The sequence below is a fragment of the Astatotilapia calliptera genome, chromosome 3 (assembly GCF_900246225.1).
Source record: "Astatotilapia calliptera chromosome 3, fAstCal1.2, whole genome shotgun sequence".
Classification (NCBI taxonomy): domain Eukaryota; kingdom Metazoa; phylum Chordata; class Actinopteri; order Cichliformes; family Cichlidae; genus Astatotilapia; species Astatotilapia calliptera.
Genome location: NC_039304.1, coordinates 20020691 through 20037844, shown reverse-complemented (window position 1 = coordinate 20037844; position 17154 = coordinate 20020691). Strand labels below are relative to the sequence as shown.

The window sequence follows — 17154 nt, the reverse complement described above, 5'->3', positions numbered from 1 at the left end:
GTGCACGCTCCATTTGGTTCATCGATGAAGGCGAAGCTCTCAAACGGCTCCTGACGTTCAGCTCATGTAATGACTGTTAATAAAACCATCCCTGGCCTGTAAATCATGAATATGTTTATGCACTGAAAAAGCTTTTATCTCATAGCTGGTGCAGTTTAAAATGACACATTTCCTCATTTTAAATTATTTTCTTTTACAAAAACATCAGATTTTTCATTAGAAACCTTTACACAACAAAAATCAACCTGGAAACTCAAGACGCTCACAGTAACCCAGAGCTCTCTGCTTCATTATATTGGTTTATATTAGTGTGTTGCAGCTCCTGCGCTAAGCTTAGTTGTGGCTGTTCTCTGCCAGCACTTCAGAAAAATAGAAGAAATCCAATTAAAAACGATGCGTTCAAAGTCGACAGTTCATCCCTCCGGTCACTGTGATGGTCTCTCCGGTGATGTAGGACGCTTCCTTGGAGCACAAGAACGCGATCACACTTCCGATTTCCTCCGGTTCTCCAACTCTGACAGGAGAAGCAAATTCAACGTGTCAAATCCTGGACTCTGAATATTACCAACAAGCTTTCCTGTGACCTTGAACTTCACCTTTTAATGCATAGCTGCTTTTTGAACTCATCCACGATGCCTTCATTCTGCCACAGCTGGAACAAAAGAGTTTATTATAAAAAGTACAACACTAATAAGAGAAAGCACGACTGAAATGCAACAAAAACCACATTTTTAGCAAAGGACTCCAGCGCGTGTCCTCACCGCAGAGCTGAAGCGGGTCTTGATTATTCCAGGGGCCACGCAGTTCACTCTTATGTTACTCTGAGCCAGCTCCGGGGCCAGAGCCCGGGTTAGACCCAGCAAGGCCGTCTTACTCACGCTGTAAGGACCCAAAGCCTGGAGAGGTGCACATGCACACCACGTGAACAGGTTTGCAGAAACAAAACAGAGCATGTCACTTCTTTACATTCAGGTTTATGTCTCACTCGTTTTAAGTGCATATATCCATTATTAGCTGCTTCCTTATTAACACGGCGCCACAGCGGGTGCCTCTGCATGTTTGACTTGGCACATTTGCCTTTCCAGACACAACCGCCAAGGGATTTTTATGTTCTTCTGAAATCTCCTGGTACACTAAGACTACCTTACCAAACAGGGTTTCTAAGACTTTTCTCCCACTTCAAAAGCCATAAAAGCTCAGGCTCCACACCTCTAATGCTGTGTCAAACACTGGCAGATACTGGAGTCTGTGAGTAACATAGATGCTTAACATTACAGCTTTTCTCCAGAGAATTGCTTTCTCACTTCCATCTCTATGTCTCGATGTGATGTAAGGAGGCGACCAACCAATCCTGACCGCACTGATGAGATTCAGTCACAGCACCACACGAATTCCTGCCAAGGAGAAATTCCTCACTGACCTGCATTGGTTGGTATCCAGCCACAGATGACACAAATATGACATTTCCACCTCTGAAAGAAAAACACAGACCTGTGAGAGGTGTTAGAAATATTACAGCAGGCAGGTTTTTATGGACGCCCCTTTTGGTGCCATTGTCACTCACCCTCTCTTCTCCATATGAGGCGCCACCAGCTTGGTCATGAGGAAGGCTGATTTTACGTTCACATCTAGGATCTGAAAAATGTCGACACAGTGACAGTGAATACTTTAAATAACAGAGTGATCTCAGAGTGACGTAAACAGCTCTTCAGAACCACATTTTGGATTTATGTTGTTTTTTTATGACAACATATCAGTGCTACTGTATCCTTCATTTAAAAAAATGCAAATTTATGTCGTACATCATAAATGATTGGTGTGGGCTCAATTTTTGTACGTACCTTATCCCAGACCTCCTCTGTGGAGTCCATGATGTTTCCAAAGAAAGGATTGACTGCTGCATTGGACACCAGGATGTCAATGGCCCCACACTGATCCAGAGTCTGTACCAAACACAGAGCCAAGCACTCGTTCACGCTATTACACAGTGACGCCAACAAGTGGAGGACATTTTAACAGACACGTGCACTTCACCTCTTAATGCAGTTTGAGTCACAAAAGCAGCTGCTGATGTGAACCACACTTTGCCCAAAAGATGAACTGTTTGCTTTCATGAAACTCTTACAAAGTCGTGTAAAAGACACTGTTCAGATACACTGTCTAAAACTCAAAGCGTTTTACTTGCGTGGCCGCTGTCGTCCTTAAAAACAAGCGTTGAATACAATAAGGTCAAAGGTACGCCACTAAATACTAAACAAAGTCCAAAAGGAGCTCAGAGGAAAAGCTAAAGGAATGGCTGGAGCTGGTTCACATCTGTCTTAATGAGTCTACCATGCAGGCATGTTTTACGTGGCAGGACTCCACAGAAGAAACCACAAAAAAATGTAAAAAAAAAAACCTCCACTAAAGTTTTCCACAGAGCACCTTAGCAGTCCACAGTGCTTCTGGGAAACGTCTGCAGTCTGATGAATTGTCTGAATTGCTCATGACCAGTTGAGTGATGCAGCATGACAGCGACCCCAACCTTAAAAATACAGCAGACCAAGAAAATCTGCTTCACCTTAAACCCATCGGTTATTGTAGAATGACATCACAGACCAGACATCCTAATATGGCTGAGCTGGAGTGCCTCTTTAAGACAGAGGGGTCCATTATCCCCCCTGAGCACGTGCAGCTACAGAAAGTGCTCTAGGTAACCACCAAACCACCAAAAGAGGCTCAGCTAATGGTTCCCACTTACTTTTTTCCACCACCACTGAGGATGATGAAAGGGGACTTTTTGCTCACAGTAACATGGAGAGTTTCAAATAATGACACCAGCATATGTACAAGTAATCACTGTGAGCCAGAAGCTCAGGCTCAGACCGCCCGAAACGCTCAGCTTCAGGCAGCTTGTTCTGCTTTTAGCTCTCTGTGATGTCACTGAGCACAGATATCCTTAACATGCACATCTCAGGCACAAAGCTCTGACTGTGAACACTGAGGTAAATAGAGATAAGCTCCAGACTGTCCAAATAGTCTGTTTTTGAGAAGCAGCCAATCAGATGAAAGCACAGCAGTGCATGATAAGTGGACTTAAATAGCATAGACTTATACAGACTCATTCACCCAGTCACACACACACACATTCATACGAGCTTTTATCTGTTCACACACACTCAGCGGGTGCAGTCAAACACCGATCCACCAACTCTCTGATTGGTAGATAACCCGCTCTACCACCTGAGCCACAGTGGCTCTTAAACTGTGGGGAAAGCCCTGCAGGTGTGGTGTGGATGATCGGGGACTTTAATGAGTTTGCGTCAGAGCTAAATATGTTAAAACACCAAAGTTACAGAGTAACTAATAACAGATGTAGACAGGCAGCTAAAGGCAAAATTACAGTTTTTGGACAGTTTGGCAAGACCATAAGAGTGGGTTCAGTTCTTTGTGGGAAAGAGCTGTGACAGCAACTTAAATCTTGAAAACGCTTTACATACAGTCCACATTAGAAACGGGAGGTATTTGAAACAGTCATAGTGGTTCTCTGAGTCGTCCAGTCGCGCACAGCTGTAGTTTCAGTGCTTGTGTTAGCAGCATGCTCTGACTCTGCCCTTCACACTTAGCCTGGCAGAAGTAAGAAGCATCTGGGGTGGAACTATGGCCAGATTTTAACTCATTGCCAGTTAGTTACTTATTTCCTGCATAGAAAAGGAGGGAAACTGTAACTGGAAGCGTTCCTGTTGCTGACAGGGCAGAGGAATGTGGCAGCGAGGGACTTCGGCTTCATATAAAAACATTATAAAAACACATTTTCACAAATAGCAACTTTAAGTGGAACTACATTGAAAAAACAGCGAAAATATCAGGCTGAACTTTATTCTACTAAAATCCAGCTTGGATTCCTTTTTATTGTTAATGATTGATAAAAATTGTTAGGTGCACGTTGGCTGAACTTTTCTCCACCTCTCAAGTGGCTCATGCCAGATAAAGTTTCATAGGTTTTTTCACAGAGGATCAACTGAGGGGCTAGACATATAATAATTATTTTGAACCATGAAGCTACTCTAATAGAGTCCAAGAGTAAAAATATATGTAGAAATGAGCACCCATTTAATAGTTGTGTTATAATAAAGAGCCAAAGCTTGGTCTTGTATAGTTTATGTGCTGCTCTACACCTCTGAGCACGATGGACGGCTTCTTACCATCTGAACCAGTTGTTCTCGGTCTTCCCCTTTCCCAACATTACAGGTTGTTCCAGTCACTTGGATGCTCTGGCTCTGCAGCAGTGCCACAGCTTTGTCTACATTGGCCTGCCGCCGGCTGCTCACAACCACATGGGCACCTCTTTTTCCCAGAGCCTGAGCCGCAGCCAGCCCGATTCTGAGGAGGGGGGAGAAGAGCTCTATGATGCATCGCTTTAACCCCTTTACAGCAGTAATTACTCTCATGAATGTGCTGAATCTGAGAAATAAGCATTTTAGAACATACACAAAACAATCAAACAAACATGGACTAAGCTCTTCTATTACTAATTCTCCAATAATCAGTGATTTGTCATGATTGGAGACAGGTGACTAACACAGTCCTTGCTTGGTTACTGTTTGTTTTTTCATGGACAGCACCAACAATCAGGGGTCAATCACGTCATTTTTACCCATCTGTGGAGGCAGTGACTATGGCTACTTTGCCAGAAAGACTGCTTTGAGACATATTTCTTTGGCCAGCTACAAGATTGGTCCTAAGGCACCTGAATACACTCCTCAGCATCACCTGTGGACAGAGAGCACGCACGGATATGTTTTCAGCGCAAACAGCAGTTAAGTAGGGCAGAGGCCATGCACTTTGTTGAGCTCGCATTCCCAACTTTATTGTCACTCGCAGTCCGACATTTTACAAAGCAAATGCAGTTGTGCAAATGTGACGAAGAGGATTGTCTCACCCTGCAATGCATGAAAAGCTCAACACGAAGAGGTGCAGAGGAATAGTTTGATAAAAGACTCTCAAAGACCTTTGACTACTGACGATTCGTGTCGCTACAGTCGATATTTTCCGGGTAAACGTCCCCCTGTCAAAATAAAAGCATACAGCCTACTTCGCTCGCAATTGGCTGTGTGCATATGTATATAAAAGTGCTGAAACCATGCTCACTTTAATAATACTAGTAATTGTGCAAATTAATCTTTTTTCTATGGCAAATAAAGATAACAGCAGTTGCCAACAGCAGCTGACCGTTATTTTTCCCCATTTGAAAATCGTTTACCTGGTTTACAGAGTCAGTCGTCCTTAAACGCAACTTTTAGGAACGAGCCAATCAGAAGAGCTCTATTTTTGAGGCGACGGCTAGCTGCGCGATTTTACACACGTCGGGATTGGTGTAAACGCTGGAATTTACGCCCTGGTGTTACTTGTAGATCAGCGAAGCTCCGCGACCTAAGAAAGGGGCGGAGATAATTTTGTTGTCATCGAAGATGATTGAACGGCGATGACCGCAGATTTTCACGCATGAAAAGAAGGGATTTACGTATCAGAGGCTGTACCCCAATGGGAAGTTTATCGGCGATAAGAAAAGAGAAAGGTAATAATTTTCATTACGGCGGTCCTGAGTGCTAACGCTGTTCGGTAAATAAATCGCCTTTGGCCGCTTTATACGGCGGTGCCATTGTTGTTTTGAACTAAACCAGCACTAGCTAGCGCAGCGTTAGCCCGCGTTGGCTGGTGTTTAGTGGCTAGGCCGCGACTGCACGTCTATTTATACTGGCTACTGTTCAAATGAATTATCGTTTGACCTAGATAGCGGTTTCATACACAGCTGCACGCCGTATTTTAGACGCTCACTGCACACCGCTTCTTTTTTGCAAACGATGCTAAGCTGTTGCGGGCTTCCCCCGATAGGGTTGCCTTTAAAGAAACGTTACTGGGCGTGGAAGGCATAGACAGGTGTTACCTCCGTCCGCCTACCTTTCAGTTTCACGCGAGACTCAGAGCGCACGGGTGAAGTTTTGCTGTCTATACCTATTACATGTGACTCGTGAGAAAATAAACATTTAAAAAAGCGTTTCCGTGTGAATTTTAGGAGCCTTATGAAGACCGGGGACGACGGAGCCCCCAGACCGGGCGATGTGTCCTAAACAGAGCCAGCTGTGCCTCGGCACCGAGGGTCTCTGCCCACTGGCATATCCGTGACAGCTGACCTCCCAAAAATGACCCGACTGGTGTGGACACTTGAGTGATAATTTCTCGGAGACTAAGCTGATCACTTGGCAATCATGTCTGTCTCGGTGAGTACAGTTTTTCTCTTTATGTTCGTGGATTTGCACGTGTTCGTGTGGCAGTGTCGCAATAGCTCGGATACTTTGAAAGTCAAGGAATAATTTGCTTTCCTCGCTTTCTTTCTTTCTTTCTTTTAAACTGGTTTATTTGTTCTCTGTGTCTTATATTGGGATCCTCAGTGCCTCCATTGCAAAAGAGGTCCCACATGGCTCATTGGAGCTCGGTTGTCCCCGGGGGGTTGGTTTAGAGAATGAAAGGGGGCCTGACTCTCTGGCTTTGGGTTGGCAATTAAACCCTAAACAGCAAGGGACAGATGTGCCTCTCATCCCCTCCCCCTTCCCTCTCATCCCGCTCATTACCATTAAGCTCTTGTGTCCATTTGATCATTGATCCTCCCTGACTGTGGCCCTCTTTCTCCCTTCCTCAGGATGAATTGCACAGCTGTGAATTTTGATTTGGCTTTTAAATTTTCCATCTTTTTCTTTTTTTGTTTTGTTTTGTTTTCGTTTGCTAATCCCCCCCCCCCCCCCCCCCCAAACCAGGTCTTTCACACAGACATTTAACGAGATCTTCCCTATTCACTCCCTTTCACTCTCCATTCAGCATCGAAACAATCACCCTTTTTATACTCCTCACTTGGCACTGCCACGTCAATGTACTTGTTTGTTTGTGGCGTGCAGGGAGTGTGAATTCAGGCTGTTGATTAATTTGTGCTTTCATATGGCCATTTTAGTTGTTGTTTTTGTGTGTGTGTGTTTTTGTGGGTCAGTGCTGATCACTGCTGCTCTCGTCTCTTCCTCCTGCACAGACGGTATTGGCAAAGGCGTTGTTTGACAACACGGCAGAAAGCCCAGAAGAGTTGGCTTTCCGAAAGGGCGACATCCTCATGGTTCTTGAACAGGAGCAGAGCGGCGGGCCCGGGTGGTGGCTCTGTTCGCTGCATGGCAGACAGGGGATCGCCCCCGCTAATCGCCTTCGACTCCTTCAGACCGCCCCGCCCCCTGGCTCGGACCCCTGTCGTGGCTCCAGTGAAGACTCGGTCTACCTGTCGCCTGGTGCCCCGCTGGCTCGGACCGCGAATGATGCGGACGGAGTTTATCGCTCCCCGCCAGCGGTGGGCGAGGGACGAGGAGCGGGGTCGAGACCAGGGGAGCTACGCAGAACTGAGGGCGGGCGGCCACGCTCGCACTCTAGCTCTGGCACCCGGCCCAGACCTGACTGGGATATCGGGGTGGTGGGGCGGCCACGCTCACCCTCTTTGAGAGGACGAGGAACAGACATGACAGGAGCGGTTTATCAGAGCCCAGTGAGTCCCGCGCCTGCAGCAGCTCAGCATGCGAGGCAGCCAGGAGCTCACCTGGCTTCAGAGTCTGTGTATCTTGCCCCCAGCGGAGTGCCGAGGACAGCCGATGAAGCAGAGGACGCTACATATCTTGTTCCCAGAGAAACAATAACCACGGGGGCCTCGGATGACTGTTACTTGGTGCCCAAAGGCACGCCTCTTGCAGGCGATGATGTTTACCAATCCCCAACGGGAGGCTCTGTGGCCAGTGCTTTTTGCTCTAATGGACCATTGATAACCAATGGAACTACAGCTACCCCCCAATCAAAAGCGAACCAGGACACACCTGGGATGTACCAAACCCCCACTTCTGTGGGAGTGAGCCTTCCGAGGACACCAGCGACAATTCTGGCTCACCACTACCCGCCTCAGATAACCTCTGCCCAAGCGTCTCCTCGAGCCCTGCTCAAGGGAGCTTCGCCCACCCCTGCCGCTGCCAGGGGCAAGCCCGGCCTTGCCTCTCACCGGGGATCCCCATTGCTTATCAGAGCTGGCCAGGTCAGGGCTCCTGGATCGCCAAATTTCGCCCGCAAACCACCTCCACCAGCACCTCCAGTAAGGAGCGTCACCAGGAAGGACACACAACCATCACAGCTGTCAGCTGACTCTAACTCTGTCCCCAAATCTGCTGCTCAAGCAACTTCTGCAAGCCTGCAGCAAGAAGAGGGCAAACAGAGGGCAGCCCCCCAGGGAACGGAGGAAAGGACGAGTAATGGCGTGGAGAAAAGCAGCAGTGTGCAGAATCAAAAGGGAGAAAATCAGGATTATTCAGATCCTGTTGATGATCAGGTATGTGACGATTATACTTAAAGCGATTAAAAGTTGTTCTATCTAATTCTTCAGTATTTATAAAGTAAGAATAAAGTTATTACCTGTTAATAACATCCTGGCTCAGCAGCTCTGCATGCTGTGAGGGCAGTGAGCCTGTTTCCTTGCTGAACAGAAAAAAATCTGCGTTTCCTGTTCAGTTTTGACCATTTGATAAAAAGAAATGTGACTCATATCAGATTTTAAAAAAGTGTTTCGTTTTTGTTAAATGTTTGTTTTTTGTTTCGTTCTTTGGAAACCCTGCTGGGTTTCATCTAGGGGGTGGGGGAGGAGGCATTTTTAGTGGTGTGTTAAACAGGTTGGGTCGTCCTGTAATGTTGCTTTAGTTCTCAATATGATGACATCATAAGCAGTTTTTTTCCTCTGCATACAGAAGATGTTTGTGAAAGAAGTGGAAAAATCACCAGAAGTGTTACAAAATAACTTTAAGTCAGTATTTTTTTTAAGCATGGCTTGATTTACAACAGTTTTGTTTATCAAATATCAGGAAACTGCATAAACTTGTGTTAACTAAGGTAACAAAGACTGTTCTCTAACTATATGTGGACTGATTGTTCTCATGTCCGTTGTCAACGCCCCGCACCAAAACTTTAAAGACGTCTATTTTGAGCCAGGAAAAGCCCTTCACCATGTACATGAATCCTTTTATTACTCCTGGATGGTACTTGTTTGGCAATAAACTTTTAAAGTCTCCATCATATTTACTGGGAATATTTTAGTGTTAAATTAAATATTTTTTTTATGGATTTTTCTTTTTTTTTTTTTAATTCTAATGTTGCCTTGGTAGGTATACGATACACCTCCGAAGGGCAGGTGGCAGCATCCAGTCCCCTCTGCACTTGGAGAAGATGACAGCATTTACGACACCCCCCGCAGTGTGCCACCGCAGGCCGACGCTGAGTCAGAGGTAAAGACTTTGCACACGAGGCTGACTTATGGATAAACCTCTGAATTAGTGTCTAAAGCAACTGCTTTATTTGTTGTTTGACTGTGAGCTGTCAAGTGGCTTTATATCCTCTTTGCCTTCCTTGTGTGGCCATGATGAGCTCCACTGCTGGCTGTGGTAGCTTGGAAGTTCAGTGTTTTATAATGATTAAATGTTTGGGACAAACTGTTTTCCTGTGGTCAATCCATCCACCTGTTTTCATATCTAGGTCCACACACATTTATTTAATTAATTAAGCCAGTATTAAATATCACTTAGAGGAATTACTGAAACAGTGGTACGTTGCAGTTGGTGCTTCATCTCCCGGCACACAAAACGCAAAATCAACTTTAGAGAGCGTCTGACAGAGAATTACTTACAGGGCTTCTGTGTTTCTGTTTTGTTCCTGTCATATTTTGACCTGACAAACATCCAGCAGAATCAAAATGCTCTGATTACCCCCAACCCTAGTATATTAATTTGCTGGGAACTGTGGGAATCTGCTGTGCTGAATGCATGCCTACACAAGCAAAGAACAAGAGATGACTATCATATACCCCGCCACTATTTCTTCCCACATTCCAGTATTAGCCTGTCTCCCTGCCCCCCTTCGAGGCGAGGCCACACCTGTCTCTGTGTGCTCCTGGAGCCAGTCTATCCAGTACAAATGCTGCTTCTATTTTTCTCCCAGTCACACCCATCTGTCACAACCATGCCAAGGATACACCACCGCCATCACCACCACCACCACCACATCCCTGCCCCCAGTGGTCTCCACTTTAAAGTTACTTGAAAATGTGTGCCAGCTGCTGGGTTATTTTTTCCCTCCTTGCCTGCAGTCACTGTATGTGGACTGCAGGCTCGCTTTAAGACTTAATGAATAAAAATGTGTTTCCCACATCAGTGGGAGTCAGTAACTCTTTGCTGGATGTACCTACAGAGTGCATATGGGTTCCCTTTTTAATGTAGCATATAATTGGTACTTACTGCATTTACTGCATGGATGAAATGTTATTATTATTATTATTATGCCATTATTGGACTAAATAATAAAGAATCTACCTGGAGTATCTTCCTTCCTTTCTTCATATGTTTTTCAAATGTCAAAGTTTCGCAATGTTTTCTTTATTTATTTAAACAATCAAATCTGCTTTTCCCTCTTCACTGATAGGTCTATGATGTCCCCACAATCACTCTGACTAAGGCCACAGTAGATGTTCAGCCTGACGAAGCTGATGATGAAGTCTACAGTGTCCCTACACTTCCGGGCGTCCCTCTGGCACCGGGAGAGTCGACCAGCAGCCTCTGTGGGGAGGAAGTCCCTCAGGTCGGACGGGTTTCTTGTGTTCCTGGATCCGAGAAACGAGTCAGTGGTGGAGATAATAGCCGTGGTGACTCTGAGCCCGATGGTGGGATTTATGACATGCCAGCTCTGACTGTCGAAGTCCTTCCTCATTCCTCATCATCTTCTTCCACCTCCACACGCCGCCTCTCTGTGTCTAGTAACGGCTCTGGTGACATGCAGTGGCGAGCTTCGCTTTCCAGTCTGGTCCACTCTGTGCTCACCACAGTCTCCAACTCGCCCTCCACTCTGTCATCACGGGACCTGGCTACCTCACTGGCGGAAATCCTGTCCACCTGGAAAGCCAGTCATTCAGGGGATCCCCCGCCACCCCTTCAGCAGGCCTGGGCACGCTTATCGGACCTGCTCCCAGCGTTGTCTGCCGTCGGTAGCGCTCCTCCATCCGAAGGGCTCTTGTCGCTGGTCCAGCGCTCGCTTGAGGAAAGCACCCTCCTCTTACAGGCTCAGGGCCGGCCCCGTCTGCCTTCCCAAGAATCTCTGTCACGTAGGCCGTTGCCTGCGCTCCCGGTGCCTGATGGGAAGTCATCTGGAGGAGGAATGGGTTCCCGTAAAAGCAGCTGGATCCAGGAGAGGCCTCTGCCTCCAACCCCTCAGCCTGCTTTCCCCTTGCCTCCTACTCCAGCCACGGTGATGCTCACAGTGGGACCTGCTGATGAAGAAGATGATCCCAGCAACGAGTATGCTGGGATCGGCTTGACTCCCATCCCGGCTCCAGTTCCTACTGGAGACAGTGTTGGATATGTAAAGCTGCAGGTTAGTTTTTATTATGTTAGGAATGCATCGTTTTATAGTATCACATTAATTTCTTCCTTACCTTGATATTTATGCTATATATGCATCTAATTCCTTACAGTTTCTGTTATTGTGCTTTAACACATTTTTTCCTTTGCTGGTAACTAGTCACACATGTTCTCTGGTCACTTTGCTCTAGGGTAAACCTGAACCGCCTCCTGACGCCCGCACTGAGAACGGACAGACACAAACTATCACCTCAGAGCCACGGGTGAGCTGTTCCCTCTGTGTTTTTACCTCTGTTTACTTGATCCTTTGTTCCTGACTCACTCACAGTGATTCCCCACAGCGAAGGCATCGATTCACTCTTGTTTTCACAGTCTGCTCTGTTTACTAGTGAACAGTATGACTCTTTAATCCAGTTTGCAGCAGCTGTTTGTTTTACCAATACAAGCTTTATACTCCATAAGTTTACCTAGTGCTGTGTATTTGTATGCTACTGCAGTCTTTCAAATGAATCTGTTTACTCCGCAGTTAATTCTGAAATCAGTCATCCAGGTTGACAGGAAAGTCAAGTAAGCACATACATCAGCATAAATGTATGAGGTGCCATCAAAAAAATTAAATTCTTTTTATCTGTATTTGGCCTCCATCGCTTCAGAACTAGTCACATTGTGGATGGATACGCTGTTCCTTGGCCCATTTTGTAAGCACCTCAGGCACCTGGATCTCCTCCACTGTGCCAAAAGAAATCTTGAATTCCATTTTGGAAAAGAGCATGAGGTTGAAATCTGGAGAATAAAGCAGAGCAGCAGGGAAAGATGGTGGTAGAGGTGCAGCCAAAAAAACTTGGATGTGAGCAAGCATCCATCAAAACTCTGGGTTAGCGCTGATCCTCTCCCTCAGTCACCTCAGGGTGTTTGAGGAGAACTCTGCTTTGATAGCCTGACAAATTGTGGCCTTCATCTCTGTGAACCTGGGCTTCTTGCATCACCATGTGTCAACCCTAGATGTATATGTGCGTGTCATCTGCACAGCAATCAAAAATATACGTTCACATACTCTTGCCAAGTGAGAGTATGAAGACGGAAAATAAAATGGGGCTTTAAATTGAACCTTGTGGTACACCACAGGCATCAACACGACCATGCTGTGCTCAGTTTACACACGACGACAGTCTCTGAGCTTTTTTTTTTAATCACACCTTGTCCTGTCTTGCGAAAACTCGAAGTCAGTTCTGTTGCATCAGACTGAAGTCATGTCTTCTTATTGCTCCGTCTGCATTTTTCCTGCCCCTCGCTACATTCCCTTGTTTTGTCATCGACGGGTAACAAGAGGTCACTTGTGGATCTCAACAGACTTTCTTACATAGGACGGAGACTCCAGGACAATGAGTGACAGAAGAGCACAGTCATCCTTTGAGCAGTGGCTGACGTGCTGTATGGACCCTCTGTTTGTACGACTCGGGTTCAGTTCAAGGCTGCCTGCTTTGACTTACCATATGCTAATTTGGTTATATATTTTCTGCTCTCATTAGCAGCTTTTTCATGTGTTATTAATACATTTCCTGTTATTTGACTATTATATTAGGACCGTTTTTTGTGTATGTATCACATGCTTTGATCCTATTTGGATTTTATGAAGACAAACAGCCTTAAACAGTTATTTGGCACAATTAACAGTGGCTGCAATTCTTGCGCAACTCTGATAGGAAACTCTGACATTTAGGACTTTGTCTTTGCTGGCTAATATTAAAATATGAAGTCAGTTGACTGAAGCCTAGAACTACTTTGACAATCAAATGCCTTCTCTGGCACACGATTTGTAAGTGGGGTGTTAATAAAATGTGAAAATGTCTTAAGCTTTGAGATGAAGGAATTTCTGGGCTTTAGGACGCAGTCCTGTGACAGTCTGTTTTGGTATTTTGGAGCTCAGTTAGGAAAGAAATAAATCAGAAGGAGCCATTTGGACTCTAAGACGTTTATTGCAGGTGGTTTCTCAGCCTCTTTTACACTTTGTGGACTAAATGATTAGTCAAGACATGGTTGCAGATTATTGCTAAGGTTAAAAAATAATATAGAATACTTTGCAAAAGTCTTGAGCCACCTTTCATTTCTTTATATCTGACTCTATTGTGATTATTTAATGTGGTCTTGAGCAATACTTCTCCAGTCTTTCTGAAGCTCCCTTAAAGTTTTTCTTTGGCTGCTTTTTCACTCATTTTCAGTCCAGCCCTCCTACCTGACCATTTTCAGATGTATGAATCATGCAATCGTAAAAAGCACCTAATTCAAGTGTTGAACCAGAGTTCTGTCTACACATCATAATTTAGCAAATAACCAATATTAAGTGGTATCTTTAGGCACTTTGTTAGTAGCAGCCTGCTGCAACAACACATCATTTGATCCCATTTTTTTAAACATATATTTATTGGATTTTGCATATTCCCAAATTTAGTTATGTATTTTTCATTACCTCACTCTCTCTCCACTTCCTCAACTTCCCTAAACAAACTAAACTCGATGTTACATTGTTTAACCATTGGTCAAAAGAGGGGCTATCAACATTCTCCCAGCATACTGCAACACAACGTTTGGCCTGGAGTAAGCAAAGGTAAACTGTCTTTCTCTCTGTACGAGATAAATTACAGTCATCTGGATAAATGCTTAAAATACAGAACACAGGACTTAACAGAACAGGGAAACATGGGACCCGAGAAATGCATTTTAACACTGAGCACCAAAACTTTTTACACTTCCACAAACAGTGATACAATGAAGCTTGGTGATTGGTACACTTAAAACATTTGTCCAGTATATTAGGATCAAATTTATTTATTTGCAGGGGAGACATTTGTTCGCATTATCCAGTTAAAGTCTCAATCGGGTGTTGATGGTTTGGGTGTGTGTCTTTAAACATATTTTACTCCACTCAATGGGTGAAATATCTTCTAACTCTTGTATTCACTCCTGTCGCTTATTGTCTGAGGTGCCTCTGTGCTTCTCAACCAACATGTTATAAAACTGAGAGACCGAAGCAATTTTTTGTAACGTGTTTCTAGGATGGAAAGTGGAGGCTGTTGCACTGAATTTTTGATTGAGCCAGAATAAAACGTCATTTGTTATTGACTATATAACAAAGATGACACAGTTACAGGCATAAAATTGTATTTTTGCATCAAAGACCCTGCACAGGAGCTGAGAGATGCTTCAGTTGATCCATCTGCTGTTCACTGAAGCCTCATCAGAAGTGAGTGTCCACAGGCATCTGTAAGACACGGAGGAGGCTCTGTCATGGTTTGGAGCTGTATTTGAGCCAGTGTTGTTTGAGATCTTGTCAAAATTGGTTGAATTATGAACGCAGGTCATCATGAACATCAGATTATGATCCATTTAAGAACATCTCACACTGGCAGCATCTTCGTTTTTCGGCATGACAGTGATCCCAAAAACACAGCCAATGGAGTGGCAGAGCCTGGACCCTGAACATTATTGAAGCAGTGGGACCATCTTGACAGAGAAGAGAACCAAAGACTACTTGAAGAAATGACACCAAGGATTGCAAAAGAGAGTTCAGATTGTGAAGAATAAAGGCAGTCATACCAAATATTAGCTTTCTAGCTTGTACCACCTCTGTTTTTGCCTTATATACTATACATTTATGTATGTTTCCACGTGTTTTAATAAATCGCTGCTCCCATTTTCCATGCACTATCCTAAGAAATAATGAGATTTGCACAGTGCTGTAAATATGTGCGTTGTGTTTTTTATTTTAATTTCTCAGGACTTCTTTCAGTTTGCTGTTTATGTATCTGAAAGTCTTGTTTTCATTCTCCTTAATTCAGATTAGAAACCTTCTGGCTACTTTCCTACATTTCTTGTGCAGATTTTCATTTTCCTTTCTCATCTTTTTCAGTTGACCCCCTCCCCTCCTCTGCCAGTGTCCCTCTGCCTGGAGGACTCAGAGCTGCTCTCCTTCTACTCCTCTCAAAGCCTCGCCCACCTCTCCTGCCTGGCGGATGCCGTCGATGTGCTCTTCAGCAGCGTGAAGGGAAACCAACCTCCTCGAATCTTCGTCGCCAGAGGAAAGAGCCTCATTGTAACTGCGCACAAGCTGGTATTCATCGGGGACACGCTCTCCCGTCTTCTCACGTCTGCTGACCTCCGGGCCAAAGTATGTGGAAAAGTTGGCATGATGTTTAGATCCAGCATTTCATAGCGGTGTAATATCTTTAATATTTTTTTCCCCCATCAGATCACTACCTCGGGGGGACGGCTCTGCCAAGCTTTGAAGGCAGTCGTGGTGGCAACAAAGGGTGCTGCACAGAACTATCCATCAGTATCTGCCACCCAGGAGATGGTGGACCGTGTCGCAGAGCTCTCCCAGCAGGCGGCCGGCTTCTCCACTCTGCTGCAGCGTCTGGCAGAAATATCTTCATGATGTTTCTTAGTGCTTACGTTAAAACAAACAACTTTGTCTACACTACACATCTATTTCCTCCTCTCTGAAATGCCTTATTTGTTGTTACACTCGTTCATTACCCCTGTGCTTAAATGGGATGGAAGGAAGCGAAGCCGAATCCTGCGGCGAGGCGTTTGTTCCTCGCCACAGCTGTTATCCAGCTGTTTTCACCGTGTTGCGTGTGTCGCCTGAGCGCGTGCTGGTTTGCTTTTGTTTCTCCACTGACCTCTGTGCTTTGATGCCAGGCAAAAATAGTTTTTTAAGTGTTAATTTATTGAAGATTTTGAAGCCCCTGTGTGGTTTAAGTGTCCATGTGGACTTCCTATTTTGGGAGCTTTGCTTTAATGTGCTTGCCATATTTTTTTTTCTCCCCCCCCCTACCTCTCACACGATAGCCATTTTTCCTTCCTTCCTCTATTTATTCAGCCACCCCCGATTTCCAGAAATAGTCCAGAGGAGGAGACTTTACATCCTTTTTTCTTACTGTGATACCTGAAGGGCCTTTTGTGATTATCAATTCAGAAGCTGCAGAAGCAGCATGTTGTGTGTGTTTTTGGGGGGCTTTATTTGGGAGAAATGTTGGAAGTTTTCCCAGCTTCTATTCTCAATCTGTGCAAGTGTTTGCGTGTTTTGTGTAGTGCCCCATTTCCACTTAACAAGAAACATCTCCTCATTCTTCAGTTTGCACGTGTTTCACATCTCTATGAAGAAAAACAAAAGCTTTTTTGTCACAGACGGAGAATATGTCTGTGGGTCGATGAAGGGGTTTTTGATTGAGCAACGTTAGCTGGGTGACAAATTGCCTCATCCTATTCTTTCCCACAGTCATGTGGCAGGTTTGGTAATGGATGCGAAACCTGTTGACCGAGTTCACCTGTCTTCACACGTCTTGTTATGACTTGCATCACTTCTCTTCTTTGACTTTTGCTTTTCAGCATCATTTTCCCATAAACTGCCTGTCATCGCCTCTTATTTATGTCCGCTTTGATAGTTTGAAGCCATCTTATTGTGGAAGTGCACATCAGAAACCAGTTGTGATTATTATGACGGAACAAAGACGGGGACGACGGTTAACTCTACATCAGTTTGTGGGACTTTATTGTGATCGTGAACCTATGCCTGTGGAATGAAGCATAGTCTGCTTTTCAATTTAAAAGAGACACTTTGTATTTTACAATCCATGAAAACAAACCTGTTTTGTGTCTAACACTACTCCACTTTTCATACTGACAGGTGCACAGCACGGCCTGT

At 44.8% G+C, this 17154-nt stretch overlaps 2 protein-coding genes across 4 annotated transcripts; one reads left to right on the top strand and one right to left on the bottom strand.

Moving 5' to 3' along the window:
* Positions 1-99: 99 nt before the first annotated feature.
* On the bottom strand, positions 100-5412 carry dhrs4 (dehydrogenase/reductase (SDR family) member 4). Of its 2 annotated transcripts, none has more exons than XM_026162246.1 (10): positions 4922-5047; positions 4637-4752; positions 4185-4362; positions 1842-1943; positions 1565-1635; positions 1421-1472; positions 762-896; positions 597-652; positions 361-514; positions 100-172 (listed from the first exon to the last, which is right to left on the bottom strand). In XM_026162246.1, the coding sequence occupies exons 1-9, from the start codon at positions 4931-4933 to the stop codon at positions 400-402; spliced, it is 837 nt and encodes a 278-aa protein (XP_026018031.1). In that variant the 5' UTR covers positions 4934-5047; the 3' UTR covers positions 100-172; positions 361-399. The 2 variants fall into 2 exon arrangements, with proteins under 2 accessions (XP_026018031.1, XP_026018030.1); XM_026162245.1 differs by lacking the exon at positions 100-172 and adding an exon at positions 5243-5412 and having other exon boundaries at positions 287-514.
* Positions 5413-5418: 6 nt separating this feature from the next.
* On the top strand, positions 5419-15924 carry efs (embryonal Fyn-associated substrate). 2 transcript variants are annotated; one of them, XM_026162227.1, is made up of 8 exons: positions 5419-5557; positions 6056-6260; positions 7061-8383; positions 9210-9329; positions 10519-11463; positions 11642-11713; positions 15358-15615; positions 15697-15924. In XM_026162227.1, the coding sequence occupies exons 2-8, from the start codon at positions 6249-6251 to the stop codon at positions 15880-15882; spliced, it is 2916 nt and encodes a 971-aa protein (XP_026018012.1). In that variant the 5' UTR covers positions 5419-5557; positions 6056-6248; the 3' UTR covers positions 15883-15924. The 2 variants fall into 2 exon arrangements, with proteins under 2 accessions (XP_026018012.1, XP_026018013.1); XM_026162228.1 differs by lacking the exon at positions 5419-5557 and adding an exon at positions 5953-5973.
* Positions 15925-17154: the final 1230 nt, after the last annotated feature.

What these genes read in the sequence shown, in the direction of transcription:
- dhrs4 (XM_026162245.1), bottom strand. An exon ending in CAGAGGAGGTCTGGGATAAG is followed by an intron (nt 1,636 to 1,841) that starts GTACGTACAAAA and finishes GACATTTTTCAG; the next exon opens with ATCCTAGATGTGAACGTAAA. An exon ending in CTGGATACCAACCAATGCAG is followed by an intron (nt 897 to 1,420) that starts GTCAGTGAGGAA and finishes GCACCTCTCCAG; the next exon opens with GCTTTGGGTCCTTACAGCGT.
- efs (XM_026162227.1), top strand. An exon ending in CAGATCCTGTTGATGATCAG is followed by an intron (nt 8,384 to 9,209) that starts GTATGTGACGAT and finishes TTGCCTTGGTAG; the next exon opens with GTATACGATACACCTCCGAA. An exon ending in AGGCCGACGCTGAGTCAGAG is followed by an intron (nt 9,330 to 10,518) that starts GTAAAGACTTTG and finishes CTTCACTGATAG; the next exon opens with GTCTATGATGTCCCCACAAT.